The following is a 19,995-nucleotide window of genomic DNA, read 5'->3' on the forward strand; positions in this document are numbered from 1 at the left end:
TTGAAAACTGAGACTGATCTGTCCTTCATGCTCCCCTTGTTTCTACCCAAGGTAAGAACAAATTTTCTAGATTTGGGGGGATCGAAGAGCATGGTGTTAACTCATACCTCCCGATTGCTCATTTCAGGCCAAAGACGCCGCCGCCTTCAGGTCGGACCTTTCTTAGTAAAAAACTAAAGAGGGCGGGGAGACAAGAACACTGCGGGTTCAAGTAGAGGGCGACTCCATTTTCCTACGGAGGCGCCTCAATTTCCCAGGCATCCGAGACACCGAGACGCAGAGATATCCCGAATTCCTAAAAGGTCGCTGCGGCCGCGCACAACTGTCCGCGGGGTATGACGTACTTCCGGCTGCGCCTCCCGTTCTGCGCGTCTAGGTGTTCCAGCGCTAAGAGCACCTCTGATTCATGGTGAGCCTCCTGATCCCTGGTTAGCTAGGCGGGCGGAAGCGGGAGCCTAGGTCGAAAGGGTTCGGAGAGGGAGGAATGGGTGTACAGTTGTGGCCTCCCAGGACACACCCCCCGCCCCCAGACCGGTCCTGGAAGGGCTATGGGCAAGAGCCATATCCCTGCTCAGCCCCAAAGGCGCTTGCTCCTTGGAAAGCCTTTTCCTCCTCCCGGCGCTTGAACAAATGAAACCGTTTCGCAGTTTCAGAGCAGTTTTGTGCGCGCTCCCTGAGCGGAGCAGGGGCTGCCTTCTCTTTTCCCCTGGCTCTCAGTGGGAGGTCTAAACTCAGGGCTGGTTGATGAAACACGCCCGAGGGAGTTGGAAACCTCCTCTGTGAAACCAAACCGCTTTAGAAGCTTTGGGTAATGTCTGATCCAGGGGAGTGAATAGTTCCATTGGCCTTTGTTCAGGTTAGAAAGCATACAAATAACATGGATCTAGGAAACACGGTATTAAAGGACCATTTGTTATACAGTTCGTCATAAGAAAGGTGATCTGGTGGGTGAGGTACTTGGAAACCCACTAAGGACCAGTTGAAACAAATACGTATGGATAAGAAAAGAGTTAAGAGGCAAGACGATTGTTTTCAGTCATTGTAATGAAGTGTTGGTCTAGGATTGAACTAGGATTTGTGAAAATATTAGGTTAAAAATATGCACAGTTTGGTTCGGTGAAAAGAAAAGCTCAAAAAAAAAAAAAAAAGAAAAGCTCATTAACAATTAGAACTAATAGTTCTAATTCTGTGCCTCTTAAGATGTTCAAATTTGTTCGCATGGGAGTTTTCGGGTACAGATTTTTAGTGCGTTAAAGACGTTCTGATATTAAATTATTAGGCTCTATGATAGTTTGATTTATTTATGCCTCATCTTGTTCCAGAATGGATTTAGGGCACTTTAATAAGGAAATAGTGCTTTGGGAAACTGACATAAAAGAGTGGGAGGGTCTTGGAACAGAACAAAAGCCTGCTTATAGTAGACGGATTTTTGCTTGATGGATCTCTTTAGCTTAACATTCTATATAGCCTTTAAAAAGTAATTCTCTGTGGTTGAAGACAGTTTGAGTCAGTAATGAAGCCTCCATTTTCTGTCCATATGCTTCTTGATTTGATGAGCACTTACTAAGAAAAATTCAGAAGCAAGATCTGGAGGGCACCCCTATGTGAACGTTTCAGTAGACTTAGCATGACCAAATGTGAACTTACTGGCTTTTCTCCGTGGAAAACAAACAAAGGCAAAGCATTATCAGATTTGTTTTTTAATATTTGCCAGTGTGGGAGGTGGGAGCATTTCTTTTATTGTAACTAAGGTTGAGCATCTTTTCATGAACTAAGTGCTGAACTGAGACTTTAAAGATAAATAGAAGCCTGCTATAAGAATTGGGCATTGACAGGTCGCTGGCTTGAGCAGGGGGTCACTGGCTTGACTGGAGCCACCTGGTCAAGGCACATATGAGAAGCAATCAATGAACAACTAAAGTAACGCAACTCCAAGTTAATGCTTCTTATCTCTCTCCCTTCTTGTCTTGCTTGCTCGCTCAAAACAAAAAATAATTGGGAATTGAGTGAGCATAGGAAATGAGAAAAGAGTGGTGGTTGAAAGGGGTAGCAGAGGTCAGATTGGGATTTGCTTGTCATGCAAGAAAGTTAAGTAATTTTAAACAGTAGGGTGATATGAGCAGATTTGTGTTTTAAACCTATGCAGATAACCTTTGAGCCTGTGGAGATAGAATTGCCAAACTGGAAAATGAACTATGTGATTTCAGAAGATGGAGGAATTTTGTAATTTTGCCAACTAGTTCAAAGCTAAAAGTATTTGATAAAATTAAAAATAGGCTTTATGTTATGTTTGAAATAGATCTGCTAGAAATGTTTTTTAAAGACTTCATTTATTGATTTTTAGAGAGAGGAGGGGGTGCAGGGAGGAGCTGAAAGCATCAATTCCTAGTAGTAGTTGCTTCTCGTATGTGCCTTGACTGAATAAGCCTGGGAATTTGAACCAGCGATCCCAGCATTCCAGGTCATTGCTTTACCCTCTGCGCCACCTCAGGCTGGAAAACTTTTTCATTAGGGCAATATTTGATAGTTATTGGAAGAGTCAGAAATTAACTATTGTTGTTCCTACAGACAAGGCAGTCACCTTTTAAAAAAAAATCTTAAAAAGTAAACTCTGAGAATGATCTGCTTCAGCATCATAAGTGCGGAAGTTAACAGCCATATTTCTCTTTACCACCCCTTTATAATAGAACAGCATTTACTAAAGCCACTTGTTTGCTCTAGTACCCAATATTTTTTATTTAAATAGCTTCAGAATAGTTTTAGGTTTGTAGAAAAACTCAAAGATAATACACTGAGTCCCCATCTACCTCTCACCTTGTTTCCCTTGTTAACATCTCATATTACTGTGTACATTTGTTGCAACTGGGGAACCAACATTGGCACATTACAATTCACTAAGCTCCACAGTTTATTCAGATTTTACTAGTTTTTCCCTAATGTCCTTTTCTGCTCCAGGATCTCATCTAGGAGACCACATTACATTAATTTTCATGTCTACTTAGTGTCCTTTAGTCAGTGACAGTCTCTCAGTCTTTCCTGTTTTTGATGAACTTAGCAGTTTTGAGGACTGCTAGTCAGTTATTTTTGTACACTATCCCTCAGTTTGTGTTTGTCTGATGTTTTTCTCATGATTAGACTGGGATTGTGGGTTTTGAGGAGGAAGACCGCGAACTACTCATCTCATATCAAGGCACATGATTTATCACTGATAATATTAATCTTTAAAAAAATTGTTTTGCCCTGGCCGGTTGGCTCAGTGGTAGAGCGTCGGCCTGGCGTGCGGGGGACCCGGGTTCGATTCCCGGCCAGGGCACATAGGAGAAGCGCCCATTTGCTTCTACACCCCCCCCTCCTTCCTCTCTGTCTCTCTCTTCCCCTCCCGCAGCCAAGGCTCCATTGGAGCAAAGATGGCCCGGGCACTGGGGATGGCTCCTTGGCCTCTGCCCCAGGTGCTGGAGTGCGAGGCAGAGCATCGCCCCCTGGTGGGCAGAGCCTCGCCCCTGGTGGGCATGCCAGGTGGATCCTGGTCGGGCGCATGCGGGAGTCTGTCTGACTGTCTCTCCCTGTTTCCAGCTTCAGAAAAATGCAAAAAAAACCCAAAAAACAAAAAAAAATTATTTGTTTTTATTGAGGTAGCACTGTTCAGTAATATATAAATTTCAGGTGTACAACGTTATAGCTTGCTATCTGTACAGTCTATTTCACAATCCCCATGCCAAAAGTTTCCATTCATTACCGTATAGTTTGACCTCTTTTACCAATTTTGTCCTTCCTTTTCTGGTACTACCATTATGATGTCTGTATGAGTTGTAGTTCATTGTTTTGTTTGGTTTGGTTGCTTGTTACTTTTTTTGTTTTATATTCCACATGTGAGTGAAGTCATACAGTTCTTGTTCTTTCTGGCTGACTTATTTCACTTACCATAATATCCACAAGATCTGTCCATGTTGTCCCAGATGGCTGTATTTCATCTTTTAATGGCAGAGTAGTATTCGTGTGTGTGTGTGTGTGTGTGTGTGTGTGTGTGTGAGTGTAGACTATGATAATTTTAATTTTGATCAACTGTCTAAGATAATGTTTGTCAGGTTTCTCCGCTGTAGTTACTTTCACCCGAACCCTTTCTATTCTCTCTTTGGAAGCAAGTCAGTAAGTGTACCAGGCATCCGCAAACTACGGCCCACGGGCCACATGCGGCCCCCTGAGGCCATTTATCCGGCTCCCTGCCACACTTCTGGAAGGGGCACCTCTTTCATTGGTGGTCAGTGAGAGGAGCACTGTATGTGGCGGCCCTCCAATGGTCTGAGGGACAGTGAACTGGCCCCCTGTGTAAAAAGTTTGGGGACCCCTGGGAGAGGAGAGTTAAGCTCCACCTTTTTTTTTTTTTTTTTACAGGGACAGAGAGAGAGAGAGTCAGACAGAGGGATAGATAGGGACAGACAGACAGGAATGGAGAGAGATGAGAAGTATCAATTATCAGTTTCTCATTGCGAGACTTGAGTTGTTCATTGATTGCTTTCTCATATGTGCCTTGACCGTGGGCCTTCAGCAGACCGAGCGACCCCTTGCTCAAGCCAGCGACCTTAGGTCCAAGCTGGTGAGCTTTCTTTGCTCAAGCTAGATGACTCGCACTCAAGCTGGTGACCTCGGGATCTCGAACCTGGGTCTTCTGCATCCCAGTCCGACACTCTATCCACTGTGCCACTGCCTGGTCAGGCAAGCTCCACCTTCTTGAAGGAAGTATCTACATCAATTAGTGGGAGTATCTACATCAATTAGTTGGAATAATTCTGTACAGGAAATTTGTCTTTCTCCCCTACTTATTCACTCACCTTTATTCACATCAGCATGGACTTAAAATTACAGATATTTATTTTACACTTAAGGTTATAAACCAGTACTACATTATATATTTTATTACTCAAACTGTTTCAGCTGTTACTATTAGGAGCATATATGTATTGGCTTCTGTGTCCCTTTGACCTGCCTCAGAGTTTTTCTTTGTTTGTTTTTAATACTTTCTGGCATTATAAGATGCTCCAGGCTCATCTTGTATATTCCCCAAAAGAGAGTCAGCCATTTCTTCATCTCTAGTTCACTTTATGGGAGAATGATATTTCAAAACCAGCATCTGGGCACTGGGTGTGCTGATTGCTACTAGGATGTCATTGTTTCTGGACCTTCACAGCAGGCAGAGCTAGGAAATAAATGTCTCTATAGTAACACACACTTATCTAATTCTGTATTAACCTCTGTCTGTATTACACTAAACATGAGTTTATACTGCCATATATTTTAATTTAAATTTATATTGATATTTTTCTTTATTGGTATTTCTCTTGGCAAGAATCCATCTTGAGTTTTGGGGGGGTTTTTTTTGTATTTTTCTGAAGCTGGAAACGGGGATAGACAGTCAGACAGACTCCCGCATGCGCCCGACCGGGATCCACCCGGCATGCCCACCGGGGGGGGGGCGCTCTGCCCACCAGGGGGCGATGCTCTGCCCATCCGGGGCGTTGCTCTTTTTTTTTTTTTTTTTTTTTTTAATTTTTTTTACTTTTTCTTTGATTCTTTTCTGAAGCTGGAAACGGGGAGAGACAGACAGACTCCCGCATGCGCCCAACCGGGATCCACCCGGCACGCCCACCAGGGGGCGACGCTCTGCCCCTCCGGGGCGTCGCCCTGCCGCCACCAGAGCCACTCCAGCGCCCGGGGCAGAGGCCAAGGAGCCATCCCCAGCGCCCGGGCCATCTCCGCTCCAATGGAGCCTCGGCTGCGGGAGGGGAAGAGAGAGACAGAGAGGAAGGAGGGGGTGGGGGGTGGAGAAGCAAATGGGCGCTTCTCCCACGTGCCCCAGCCGGGAATCGAACCCAGGTCCCCCGCACGCCAGGCCGACGCTCTACCGCTGAGCCAACCGGCCAGGGCCCGGGGCGTTGCTCTTTCGCAACCAGAGCCACTCTAGCGCCTGGGGCAGAGGCCAAGGAGCCATCCCCAGCGCCCGGGCCATCTTTGCTCCAATGGAGCCTCGCTGCGGGAGGGGAAGAGAGAGACAGAGAGGAAGGAGAGGGGGAGGGGTGGAGAAGCAGATGGGCGCTTCTCCTGTGTGCCCTGGCCGGGAATCGAACCCGGGACTTCTGCATGCCAGGCCGACGCTCTACCACTGAGCCAACCAGCCAGGGCCTATATTGATATTTTTCAAACCCAATTTTACAATATTTATTTTTTAAAAGTAGCCCCAATGATCCATGTATGACATTCTTTCCACAGATATTTGAGTACCTGCATAGTATGAGGTATACTCAAGAGTTGCTGTTCAAGGAAGGAGACAGCCCTGGCCAGATAGCTCAGTTGGTTAGAGCAGTGGTCCCCAGCTCCGGGCCACGGACCAGTACCATTCCGTGGGCCATTTGGTACCGGTCCGCGGAGAAAGATGAATAATTTACATTATTCCCGTTGTATTTATATATAAGTCTGAACGATGTTTTATTTTAAGAAATGACCAAATTCCCTCTGTTATATCCGTCTAAGACATACTCTTGATGCTTGTGTCGGTCATGTGATACAGTGGTCCCCAACACCCGGGCCGCGGACCAGTACTGGTCCGTGGGCCATTTGGTACCAGTCCACAGAGAAAGAATAAATAACTTACATTATTTCTGTTTTATTTATATTTAAGTCTGAGCGTTTTATTTATTTATTTTTTGGGTATTTTTTAATATTTTATTTATTGATTTTTAGAGAGAGACTAGTGAGAGAGAAAGAGAGAAGGGGAGGAGCAGGAAGCATCAACTCCCATATGTGCCTTGACCAGGCAAGCCCAAGGTTTTGAACCGGCAGCCTCAGTGTTCCAGGTCGACGCTTTATCCCACTGCGCCACCACAGGTCAGGCAACGATGTTTTATTTTTTAAAAAATGACCAGGTTCCCTCTGTTACATTTGTTTAAGACTCACTCTTGACGCTTGTCTCGGTCACGTGATACATTTATCCATCCCACCCTAAAGGCCTGTCCGTGAAAATATTTTCTGACATTAAACCGGTCCATGGCCTAAAACAGATTGGGGACCACTGGGTTAGAGCATCCTCCTGAAGCGTTGAGGTTGCCCGTTTGATCCCCAGCCAGGGCACATACAGAGCAGATCGATGTACCTGTCTCTCTCTCTCTCTCTCTCTCTGTCTCTCACGCTCCCTCCCTCTCTTTCTCACTAAAATTAATAAATTAAAAAGAATTTTTAATTAAAAAAAGGAAGGAGACAGTTGTTTTTTTTTTAAGATTAAATATATAGTATTTGTATGGTGGTAAGTGATGTGGAGAAAAGAGCTGGAGCATAAGGAGTTTGGGGATGAGGGAGGGTAGTGTGCTGGTTGAAAAACGTGGTCAGGAGTGCCTCAGCTGGAAGGTGACACCTGAGTGCGGACCTGGCTGACGTGAGGGAGCCTGGCATGCACGATCTGGGAGAAGTGTGTGATCTTTAGGAAGTGGTCAAGGGAGCAGTATGGACCAAGGCTCTAAGGAGGAGTGTTTCTCACACTTCCAGGGAACAGAGTGGCTGGGGTAGGATGAACAGAGAGAGAGAAGTACAAGATGAGATCAGAGGCAGTAGATTTTGTGAGGCCTTGTTAGCCATTATGATGACTTTGGCTTTTACTCTGTATCCCACACAACGCCATGAGAGATGTGAGCAGAGGAATGATAGGATCTGATTTGTATTTCAACTGGAACTCTCTGACTGTTGTGTTGAGATTGGACTGAAGGAGCAAAGGTGGAAGCTATTAAGAGGCCATTGCCCCTGACTTATGGTGGCACAATGAATAAAGCATCAACCTGGAACTCTGAGGTCACTGGTTCGAAATCCTGGGCTTGCCTGGTCAAGGTACATATGGGAGTTGATGCTTTCTGCTCCTCCCCTTTTCTCTCCCCAGCCCCCATCTCTAAAATGAATATATAGGTATATATTATAAAAAGAGGCCATTGCAGTACTCGAGGTAGAGGTGAGGGACTGGGATGGCAGTGTTGAAGGCGGTGAGAAGTAGTTGAACTCTGGATCTCTTGGATGTAGCACTAACAAGATTTGCTTATGAATTGTATGTAGAGAGAGAGGAATCAGGGATGACCCACGTTTTTGGGTCTAAAAACAAAATAGTAGAGTTGCCATTAACTGAGATAAGCTGCTTTTGGAAGAAAGGTGGGAAGCAGTTTTTGGACATGTTAAGTTTGAGATGCCATTGGACAAACTGGTGGTAATTTCAAGTGTGTAGTTGGTTGTATAAGTCTGGACTTCAAAGGAGAGGTCCAGGCTGGAGATAAACAGACCATTGTGGGGGTATAGGTGGTAAATTGAAGTCACGTGGCTGGAGGAGATATCCGAGGAGAATGATTGCAGTAAGGAAGAGGGGGTCCATGTGCCAGCTTGCTGTTCATTTGTGGTATTGCTGAGACATGAATTTGAATTGTGGGCACTACAGAACTGGTGCACTCAAATAAATCACTTAGCTAGTGAGTTAGCCCATCCAGCGGCCAGGCAGACACTGTTCTAGGGAAATTCTTTAAAAATTTATTTAGCCTGACCAGGCGGTGACACAGTGGATAGAGCGTCGGACTGGGATGCTGAGGACCCAGGTTTGAAACCTGAGGTTGTTGGCTTGAGTTCACGCTCACCAGCTTGGGGGGGGAGGGGGGGCACCAGCTTGAGCTTGGATCATAAATGTGACCCCTTGGTCGCTGGCTTGAGCAAGGGATCACTTGGTCAGTTGAAGCCCCCTTTTCAAGGCACATATGAGAAAGCAGTCAATGAACAACTTTACTACAACGAAAAGTTGATGTTTCTTATCTCTCTCCCTTCCTGTCTGTCCCTGTGTATCCCTCTCATGCTCGCTCTCTCTCTCTCTCGCTCGCTTAAAAAATAAATTATTGATTGATTTAAGAGAGAGGAAGGGTGAGAGACAGAAACATTGATCTGTTCTTGTATGTCAGGGGTCCCCAAACTGCGGCCTGCGGGCCGCATGTGGCCCGCTGAGGCCATTTATCCAGCCCCCGCCGCGCTTCCGAAAGGGGCACCTCTTTCATTGGTGGTCAGTGAGAGGAGCATAGTTCCCATTAAAATACTGGTCAGTTTGTTGATTTAAATTTACTTGTTCTTTATTTTAAATATTGTATTTGTTCCCGTTTTGGTTTTTACTTTAAAATAAGATATGTGCAGTGTGCATAGGAATTTGTTCATAATTTTTTTATAGTCTGGCCCTCCAATGGTCTGAGGGACAGTGAACTGGCCCCCTGTGTAAAAAGTTTGGGGACCCCTGCTGTATGTGATTGAACCCACAAGCTTACATATCTGGTTTTGTTTTTTCTCTTTAATTTTCCTTTTCCAAGTGAGAGGAGGGGAGATAGCATGCACACCCACCGGGATCCACCCGGCAACCCCCATCTGCGGCCATGCTCACAGCCACACTATTTTTTAGCACCTGAGGTGGAGGCTTCACAAAGACATCCTCAGCGCCCGGACCAGTAGAGCCATGGCTGTGGGAGGAAAGAGAGAGAAAGAGAGAGAAGGGGGAGTGGTGGAGAAGCAGATGGTTGCTTCTCCTGTGTGTCCTGACTGGGAATCAAACCTGGGACATCCACTTGCCAGGCTGACACTCTACCACTGAGCCAAAGGCCGGGGCCCAGTTTTTGCATATCTAGATGACACTCTAGTCAATTATGCTATCCATCCAAGGCAAACTTTTTCTACTTTTTTTATCTTAATGTGAGAGGAGAAGAGGCAGAGGGACAGACTCCCTGTATGCACCCTGACTGGATCCACCCGGCAAGCCCACTAGGGGGTGATGCTCTGCCCATCTGGGGCCCTTCCTCCATTGCAACCGGAGCCATTTTTGTGCCTGAGGCAGAGAATATGGAGCCATCTTCTGTGCCCCAGATCATCTTGCTCTAATGGAGCCATGGCTGGGTGAGGGGTGGAGAAGCAGATGGTTGATTCCCCTGGGTGACCTGAATGGGAATTGAACCCAAGACATCCACACGCTGTGCCAAAGCTCTACCACTGAGCCAGCCAGCCAGCCGGGGCCAACATTTCTTCTTTAATTGCATCTGTGTATTTGTTTTGCAGAGGCAATCATGTGATACAGTGGCATGTGTGGATATGGACTCCAAGTTCTGAGAATAGATGCACCTGAATGTGATATAGGACACTGTTTAATGCTGCCTGTGCTGTATAACTCCTAGTGTTCAGTTGAGTTTCGTGACTGGATCCCAGAAGCTCAGCAGGCCAAATAGGTTCCAGTGTCTTTCCTGTTGTTGGGGTGCCCCCCTCTGGCTGGAGTGGGAAATTTTACAACCAGTTTGTTGTTCTCTGACACTGAGGTCGGCTTGTAAGTTTCTAAGAAATGCTCCCAGTACTGCTACATTAGTTACTTTTAGTTATTTTAGTCTTGGTGCCAGTGCCCTTATTTTAGGAGCCTAGATGGCAGTGCTTCTCTCCTGGCTCATTTTTCAAGTAATTGTGAGCTTATGTACTGGGTGTATGGGACAGCATTTGGTAGTGGATGGCACAGATTCTGGGTCGCCCTGTCAGAACACATGTTGGCATCTTATGAAGTGCACCAGAATTGGTACAGTGGGTGGGAGTCCAAGTACTGGCATTCATAGAATTCTAAAAATTACTGAATTTTTCATAAAAGCAAGGTTACATTCTGAGGTTCTATTACTAGAACCCCATTTCATACTTTTTAAAATTACAAAAATTGGTAATAAAAATAAATGAAGGGGATTAGGTGTATATAAAGTACATGTTTTTAATATGTATTCACTAAATGTGTGGACACTAAACAGCTCATATAAGAGCTATAACATCAATGTACATTTATTGGGGGCAGGTTGTGCCTGGGCTGGAATTGATTGCTGCTTTTTTGTTTTCCTGGGTTTTGAGTTTCTTGTTTGGTTTATTTTAAGGCCCTGAAATGTGGGCATTAGTAGTAAAAATTATTTGGTCAATAGATTGCTCATGATCCCTTGAAAGACTTTCTGGTTTTCTGATATAAAAGCAGTAATGCCCATAATAAAAATTTTGAAAAAATTAAAAATAAATTTTTTTAATGAAATCCAAATTCAGTATTCCATAAATGTTACTATTAATTTTAGGTCCTTTTTTCTTCATTGCGATTATATGTATATTGTGGGGATGGGGGTGAGACTTGATATTTCATGGAAACTGACATGCGTGTTAGGAATTAGCACATTCAAGCCCTAGCCAGGTAGTAGTTGGTAGATGTTGTCCCATCCCGATAGTCTAAGGTTGCAGGTTTGATCCCGGGTCAGGGCACACAAGAATCAACCAAGGAATACAAAATTAAGTGGAACAGCAGATCCCTGTTTCTGTCTCCCTCTCCCTCCCTCCTTCCCTTTCTCTCTCTTTTCCCCTTTCCCTTCCCTCCTCCTTTCCCCTCTCCCTTCCTCTATCCCTAAAATTAATAAATAAATAAACATTTTAATTACTGTAGTCAAGTTTCTAAATGCCTTAGATTGGAAAGATTACCATTCCTAGTCTCTCATCTTCAGTCTGTATAAGCCATTGTGCATCCTTTCTATGTCTCTACCTTTATTATCAGTATAATTTCATGTAACAAGTACCTATGCTGATTTTTATCTCTTTGGCTCTTTACTGGGACTGCAGAGTTTTCCTGCTCTAGATTATCCAAATCCAGGTTGGAAACACCTGTGAAAAATGCTGCTTAAAGTTTGAAAACATGCTCAGGAAGGCCAGTCCCAACATGTAAGATTCACTGATTTATGTAGGTTTATTTCAGAAAATACTTAATGAGTCCCATTTATGATAGACTGAGTCTGTTGTCTGTTACTTGTTTATTTTCTCTCTCCCCCACTAACTAGAGAGCTCTGTGGGGATAAGGGTGTTATCTGTCTTATCACTGCAGTCCTAGCTCCAAGCCCACAGCAGATAGTCAGTAAATGCTCAATGAATGGATTTCACTTTTTTTGGTAAATGAAGAAAATAGAAGTAATTTTAATCACTACAGATATTTCTGGTATAGAAGTAATTGTTATCACTACATATGTTTTCAGTATTCTAATGTATCAACTGACTGAAAAATTTAGAATATTTAAAATTTAAAAGGGAAAAATTACTTTTAAACGTTTTTGTTTTATCTATTATGATTTCATTTTTTCCCCCTCAATTTCTTTTTTTTTTATTTTAATTTAATTTTTTTTTATTTTTTTACAGAGACAGAGAGAGAGTCAGAGTGAGGGATAGATAGGGCCAGACAGGAACGGAGAGATGAGAAGCATCAATCATTAGTTGCGCATTGCAACACCTTAGTTGTTCGTTGATTGCTTTTTCATATGTGCCTTGACCGTAGGTCTTCAGCAGACCGAGTAACCCCTTGCTCGAGCCAGTGACCTTGGGTCCAAGCTGGTGAGCTTTGCTCAAACCAGATGAGCCCGCGTTCAAGCTGGCGACCTCGCGGTCTCGAACCTGGGTCTTCCGCATCCCAGTCTGACGCTCTATCCACTGCGCCACTGCCTGGTCAGGCTTTCCCCTCAATTTCTTATCAGCAGTACATATGTCATCAAAGTAAATACTTCTCTAAGATCGTAAGTTACTTTTAGTCTCATCTATCAGTCTAGTTGCCTTTCTGTAAAAGTAAAAGAACATTTAAACACTTGAGTACACCCTACATAGAATGGGCCAAGTGAAGCCTAAAATTACGTCAGTAATTATACTGAACATTTTAAAACTTACTGGTTAATCGTAACCTTATAACATGATTCCTAGTTATGCTGACTAGCCCAGTCATTTGATTAGTAAATTTTGAATGCTGACACCAAAAATTCTTAGGTTTAGACAGAAAGCATTTGGACAGCAATAGCCTATTGAAATCTCAGAAGTTCTAAGATTCTGAAACAGTTTTCAGAGTAAAAGTTAATTTAAACAACTTTTTAAATTATGCCACAGTGTGCTTTTTTGAAAGTAAAATCAAAGTAGGATGTCCTGAGCTAGCTCCACAGAGATTTAAACAGTACTTTTTATATGCTGGTTTGATGGTGGCCATAATTGCCACATTTTCTTGTGCTGAAAGTGTGGCTGTAACGACCAAAATAAAATAATATTTTTTTATCTTGGTTATCTTATGGTAACCCTACTTTCTTATGTTGAACCTGTAGCCCTAAAGAACCAGAAACCCAAAGGAACCAGTATTCCTGCCACACAGAGCCCCATCCTTCGTGAGGCTGTTTCTGAGTCCGTCTGATGACCAAAGTGCTGGGCATGGCCACAGGTCTGGGCCCTCGGCCTCCACAGGAGCTGGTGGGGCCTGTGGTTGTGAAAGTTGAGGAGGAAGGGAAAGAGAAGTGCTTTCCTAGCCTGGAGATGTTCCGCCAGCGCTTTAGGCAGTTTGGGTACCATGACACACTTGGCCCCCGGGAGGCCCTGAGCCAGCTCCGGGTGCTCTGCTGTGAGTGGCTGAGGCCCGAGATCCACACCAAGGAGCAGATCCTGGAGCTGCTGGTGCTGGAGCAGTTCCTGACCATCCTGCCGCGGGAGCTTCAGGCCTGGGTGCAGGAGCACTGCCCAGAGAGCGCCGAAGAGGCCGTCACTCTCCTGGAGGACCTGGAGCGAGAACTGGATGAACCAGGACAACAGGTAGGCTAGGGGGACCTTTCTGTATCCTCTGAGATTGGGAGCCTGTCTAACTCCAGGCAGGAATGGTTTGTCCATGCAATATGAATAGGTAAATGGAAGTGTCTACTGAGTTCGACCATGTTTCCTCCCTTTCCCGTACTGTTCTGTACTAGCTGTAGCCTTGAGAACTGAATGAGAGTGTTTTACTTTTCTCTTTCCCAGAGAGTCTACGTAGCTCTCCTGAGGTTTTCTTTCAGTCTCATTCTTAAAGTGAGCTGTGCACAAACCCAACCGTTCCTTATTGTCTCAGGTTTCACCTCCTCCAAATGAACAGAAACAGGTGTGGGAGACAGCAGCAGAGGAATCCCCGAGCAGCACACAGCCACGCTCTGTGGAGACAAGTCCCAAGTATGAATCTTGGGGCCCCCTGTACATCCAAGAGACTGGTGAAGAGCAGGACTTCACTCCAGACCTGAGACAGAGTCAAGGTAGGAACCATCTGTTAGGCCTCCACTCAGAGCACCAGGCCTTCATGGTTGAAGAAACAGACTAATTCTAATTACTGATCAGGAGGCCACCCGCTAGATTGACTTGACTGGTTTGGCTGTGGAGGCAGAAGGGTCCTGTCTCCTCCCTCAGGTGTGTTACTCCAGTCAGGCCCCCAGCACTGATGTCACACGCTAGTAAGGTCAGTTGAAGTGAGTTTAATAAAGGGACTGTTTACAGAGGTGTGGACAGGTTGAATGAACCAGTAAGAGATGGTGTTTATTTGTTAATGATTTAGTGAACCCGTTATAATCAGCTTTGGATTATGCGGAAGTGGTCCCTGGTAAATTCTTTTTTAACTTCTGCCTCATTAGGCTATTTAAAATTGTTAACTTTTAAGTCACTTAATTCCCACACACAGCAACCTGAAGGGAAGCTGGATGAGTAGCCTAGTGATTGTTCATCATGGAGAGTGAAAGAGGCTTTAGTTTCTACTGCTGCAGTCCAGTCAGCAGCAGACAGTGAGTGGGGTGAGCCTGGAAGCACCCGAGTGTTACTGCCGGCAGAGGAAGGAAATCAACAGGTGGAAACAGGGACAGAGGGACAAGGAAAAGGGGTTAGAGGAAAGTACCTTTGTCGACTGGGGCTTCTTTACCCGTGCAGGGTGGCCCTGCTCTAGGGGAGCCCATTTTTCAGAGGGAGCTTCTCTTACTCCCCTTATCCATGCGTGTAGACGGTTAGATGGACTGAAATGCTCTGAAAAGATGTACTGCTTCTGCTGAATTCAACAGTGTTACTTTATAATTTAAAGAATTGTAAAACATAGCCGATGTAGATTAAATGATAAGAGTTGAACCCTGGCCGAGAGTTAAGCGCTTTCATTCAAATTAATAGGAACTGAGACTAGAATGATTATAAATGGACTGAACGTTCTCTTTCATTGCTTTCATACAGCTTCTGTGAGCATATGGATTTTCTCTTCATACCATAATAGCTTCTGGTAGGGAGCTTGTGTGAAAGTCTGGTATTAAAAACTAGATTTGCCTGACCAGGCGGTGGCGCAGTGGATAGAGCGTCAGACTGGGATGCGGAAGACCCAGGTTCGAGACCCCGAGGTTGCCAGTTTGAACGCGGGCTCATCTGGCTTGAGCAAAAAGCTCGCCAGCTTGGACCCAAGGTCGCTGGCTCAAGCAAGGGGCTACTCGGTCTGCTGAAGGCCCCCGGTCAAGGCACATATGAGAAAGCAATCAATGAACAACTAAGGTGTCGCAATGCGCAATGAAAAACTAATGATTGATGCTTCTCATCTCTCCGTTCCTGTCTGTCTGTCCCTGTCTATCCCTCACTCTGACTCTCTCTCTGTCTCTGCAAAAAAAAAAACAAAAAAAACACTAGATTTGATGATGGCTTATTTGTATCATTGTGATATTGTTACCCTCATGGGGCAATATTTGGTCATGCTTGAAAACCCATCAGTGTCACCTTATGATTCTCTTTGTCCTCTAATTGTTTCTTCTCAGAACAAGAAACAACTCACATGTCCTTATTTTATTTATTGTTTCAGATTGTAAATCGAACACCAAGAATGAGGAATTAGCAGATGTGCTGAAAAGTTCTAAAGAGTCTCATGCAGAAGAATTCAAAAAGGATCCCATGGTTATCGCCAGTAAATGTGAGGCTAGGTTAGAAAGGCAGTGGGTAAACCGTGAAAAGGAAAGAGGAACAAAAACCCCGGTCCTAGACAAAGGTTCCAAGAAAGGTAAAGAATTGATGCCCACCAAACCTGCCCCAGGAGAGAGGTGTTACATATGTGCAGAGTGTGGGAAAGCCTTTAGTAATAGCTCAAATCTTACTAAGCACCGGAGAACCCACACTGGGGAGAAGCCCTATGTATGCACCAAGTGTGGAAAAGCCTTCAGTCAAAGCTCAGATCTCCTTAAACATCAGCGGATGCACACTGAAGAGGCACCCTATCAGTGTAAAGATTGTGGGAAAGCTTTCAGTGTTAAAGGCAGCCTTATTCAACACTATCGAATACACACTGGGGAGAAACCTTATCATTGTAACGAATGTGGGAAGAGCTTTAGTCAGCATGCAGGTCTCAGTTTTCATCAGAGACTCCACACTGGAGAGAAGCCGTATAAATGTGAGGAGTGTGGAAAAGCCTTTAACCACAGCTCCAATTTTAATAAGCATCATAGAATCCATACTGGGGAAAAGCCTTATTGGTGCAGTAATTGTGGAAAAACCTTCTGTAGTAAGTCTAATCTTTCTAAACATCAGCGAGTCCACACTGGAGAGGGAGAAGTGCTTTAACTGTCAAGTATGCTCCCTCGGTGGTTTTTTTGGTGGTTGTTATTTTTTGTCTTTTAACTTTAGAACATGAATGCTAGGGAGAATCCAGGTAATTGTAATATAAACCTCAGTGGTAGATTTTGTTTTTCTCAAAACCAAGAGAGGCAGGAAGATTAGAATAGTGGCGCAGGAAGGCCCTGGAAGGTGTGGTGGATTCCTTACTCGCCTTTCAACTGGGGCAGGATCCATCACCACGTGTCATGTCCCATGAACCATGCTGGCATTGCCTTTTGTATAGTTAAAATGATGTGTATAGAGTATAATTATGAAAAAACATTACGACTGTTTAACTTTTAACATACTTTCAAGAATTACGATTTGTAAAGAATTGAGCCATTTGAACACAATCTAATCTGATTCAGAATAAATTTATAACGAAATGCTTCAGGGCTGTTATTATAATGCTGTGTTGTTAATGAACACTATTTTAGAAAGAAAAAACTTATTCCTACTGGTTTAGCTTTTGGAAAATTTGGATTAGGGGTAAATAGAACATTTAGTACTTGTGAGTATGTGTATTAGGAAAGTGCAGTAGACTATAGAGTAGCTGCATCTTGGTCTACTTTGTGCCCTATTTTTTCCGTACATGATGAACACATTTTTTTTCCATTGGGAACATTTTGTCAGTCTCTTGTGCATTTTGTTTGTGTATATTCTGTCTCGCCAAAGTCTGAAAATCTGACTCCCTGAGAAGCTTCCTTCTTCTAAACTCCAGAGGTCAGTAATACACAATTTGATTACCTTAAGTCCATCCTGTCTTTTCCTTCTGACTGCAGTCTCTTTGATTTCTTAAGATACTTATTTCTACCTTATAAAAGTCTCTTGGCCAGTAGGTCCTCCTGTTACCTAGAAACCCAGCTACTTCACTCCTTTCTCCTATCACCTGCTTATCTTGGTTTTTGAGTTTTGTTCACCTCTTACTAGCAGTCATTACAATATCTTTTTGTCCATTGTTGTAGCCGTAGAGGTCAGGCAAACATGATATGCCAGGATCAGGGACAAGAAAGTGTCATGTCTAGCACCACTTCTGATCTCTGGAAACTGCCTGTGTGCCACCCTGGGATCAGATTAAACTAGAGATAACAATTCTTTATGTATTAGCCAAGTGTATTATGGAGGGCGTCATTACGGGGAAAAAATCAATTGTGCCTGAAATCTGAAATGTTCATACTGTTCTGGTAGCTTGGTGATGACCTCTGGATGTCCTGCCAGCACTGTAACTCAGTACCTTTTACGTGAGCTCTCCTGGTTACATATTAACCATAATGGAGGCCCTTCAAGCAGAGAATCTAGTCATAAGGCAGCAGCTGATCTGTAGGGTTCCTGGAGCTGCTCCACCTGAGCGAAATGAAAGAAGAGCCTGCTAAGCCTGAAGTCCTGCCTCTCCTACTTCGGTGAGAGGTGAATGGGTCCCACGTCTGTACTGCCCCTTATTTTCCTGATTCTGCCTATACAGTGGGACTTTCTGAGGGGCACTGATACATGGACACAAAGATCTAAGTTTAAAAAGGTGAACATTCTACATCCTGACTTTATAGAGGACCCTAAATTCATGAACTAGACAGCGTCCCTGGTAGACACTATACCTTAAAATAACTCTGGTTATGGTATTTCAAAGCATTAATCTCTCCAAATTTTGATGCATATGAGACATGAAGCAGTGTTCACCCAGTGCCTGTTGTGGATACATTGTTACAGAAGATAGATAAGGTCCCTGCTCTCTCGTTTGTCATCCACATGTGCTCTCCTTCCTCACCTCTGCATGTGGCTGGCCGACCAGCCGCCCTGGTGAGAAAGGCTGCCTCTCAGACCCCACCCTCCAGCACCCAAGGAACTCAAATCTGTGGCTTATGAGGGCCCTGGGTGACTTGCAAATTGAGGTCTGGGAAGCACAGCAGTGCAATGCCCAGGAGGAGGAACACGCTCAGAAGCTCAGAACATGGAGAGGACAATGGGCAGCTGAAGGCACAGGAAGTTGTTTTGGGGTGTGGTGGGAAGGCTGCAGTAGGGAATGATGGGGGGTAGGGAACAGTTAGAAATGAGGCACAGCTCATGGAGCATCTTGTATGCTGAAGGAAAATCTGTACTTGATCTTACTCCTTCCCCAACTCCAAATTAGTGTTTTCTGGGCACACCAGTCCCACGAGCCAGCCCCTCTCCTGTCCTGGTGACTCCCTGTGCACATCAGCACACTGAAGGCCCAGGAGATCACAAACTACACAATTATTTAGCCAAGCACTTCCCAAACACGTTGACCAGAAATGTCTTTTTCGGTATAGCACTCATTAATACCTTTGTAAAAACAGACTCTGGAAACCTCAGTCCTGGAGATGGCTGGCACCCAGCACCTGAGGCCTCACCTGGGGTGAACCACCTGGGAAGGGATGGTGTGGCTTCCACATGTGACTAAATAGAAGTTATTCTCAACAGAACAGTTATGGTTAAAGACTAAAATCACACAAGGATTTGTAAGATTTGCTCATGAAAATTCTAGAATAAAAAAACCATCCAAAAAGTTAATTTGAAGACAGATCTGTTTTATGCAGAAGATAACAAATGTCTAGAAGTTGTCTCTAACAGATTATTTGAGTAGAAACAGGTCAATGAACGTGTAGGCAAATCCCCCACAGTTGCAGGGCTAAGCACACTGCGCGGGCACAGGACCCGGGAACCCTCACAGCCCACAGGACGGGCTCTTACTGCAGTTAAATCCCAGAGAACAAGAGGAAAAGTCCGATGTCTTCATTAACATTCCTTTTTCATGCGGGACTCTGAATTCACTGAGAAACCACCTGTTTGTGTTTGTTTGGTTTTAGTTTCAGGCTTTCTCTGGACAAGATCCCAACGTTGCACTGAATCGTCTTTGGGCCAGGGTGAGGAAGCAGTATAAGCGTGGACGTACCTTTGGGTGCTTCTGGAAATTCTGTGTCTGAAGCAAAACGAATGTCTACTCGTCAACTCAGAACAACCGTCTTAGAAAATCAAATAAAAACGCTTGATTTGAAAACAGCATAGGCAAGCTAGGCAAGGAAAGCTAGGCAAACTATGCGCCTTGTTCATGATTGTTTGGAAAATAAATCCTCTATGTTCTGCAAATATCAGTTCTGGTTATTTTACTTATCAACATATCCTAAAATCTGTAATTCTTCCTTCCATCAACTTGTTTTTTAGAGATGGATCTGAAAATGTAAACGTAAAGCTAATAAACAGACACAAATGCTAAAAAAATCATGAGTAAAATTCAGTTAAAATAGTTAAACAGCAATTACATTATCTTAGCTACGATGTCCTCTCAACCCTTAAAGATGGACACAAGTTATTACTGAAAGGAAATCAGTATTTTGAAAAAAACCTGAGGTGAAGGAAGCGGAAAGGGCTGGGAACAGCCTCAGAACGTCCTGTCTGATGGGGCTCATGCTCTGACCCCCACCCCCTCAGCTGGCCCAAGCACGGAACACGCGATAACTAGACTCTGAACACTAACTCTTCCTTGCGCTGCGTGCCTGTGAGCTCAAGGACGCAGTT

The 19,995-nt window shown here is 44.3% G+C and overlaps 1 protein-coding gene across 1 annotated transcript; it reads left to right on the top strand.

Moving 5' to 3' along the window:
• The first annotated feature begins 339 nt into the window (after positions 1 to 339).
• ZSCAN21 (zinc finger and SCAN domain containing 21) lies at positions 340 to 19,566 on the top strand. Its single transcript, XM_066382188.1, has 6 exons — positions 340 to 409; positions 6,736 to 6,879; positions 10,102 to 10,363; positions 13,173 to 13,650; positions 13,940 to 14,117; positions 15,680 to 19,566. Exons 4-6 carry the CDS (start codon positions 13,258 to 13,260, stop codon positions 16,429 to 16,431), a joined length of 1,323 nt encoding a protein of 440 aa, XP_066238285.1. The 5' UTR covers positions 340 to 409; positions 6,736 to 6,879; positions 10,102 to 10,363; positions 13,173 to 13,257; the 3' UTR covers positions 16,432 to 19,566.
• Positions 19,567 to 19,995: the final 429 nt, after the last annotated feature.

The sequence above is a fragment of the Saccopteryx leptura genome, chromosome 4 (assembly GCF_036850995.1).
Source record: "Saccopteryx leptura isolate mSacLep1 chromosome 4, mSacLep1_pri_phased_curated, whole genome shotgun sequence".
In the NCBI taxonomy this organism is placed as follows: Eukaryota; Metazoa; Chordata; class Mammalia; order Chiroptera; family Emballonuridae; genus Saccopteryx; species Saccopteryx leptura.

Excerpts from the sequence above, each read along its gene's own strand:
- ZSCAN21 (XM_066382188.1), top strand. The coding sequence starts at position 13,258 with ATGACCAAAGTGCTGGGCATGGCCACAGGTCTGGGCCCTCGGCCTCCA. Across the intron at positions 13,651-13,939 it reads TGGATGAACCAGGACAACAG|GTTTCACCTCCTCCAAATGA; the intron begins GTAGGCTAGGGG and ends TTATTGTCTCAG. Across the intron at positions 14,118-15,679 it reads AGACCTGAGACAGAGTCAAG|ATTGTAAATCGAACACCAAG; the intron begins GTAGGAACCATC and ends TTATTGTTTCAG.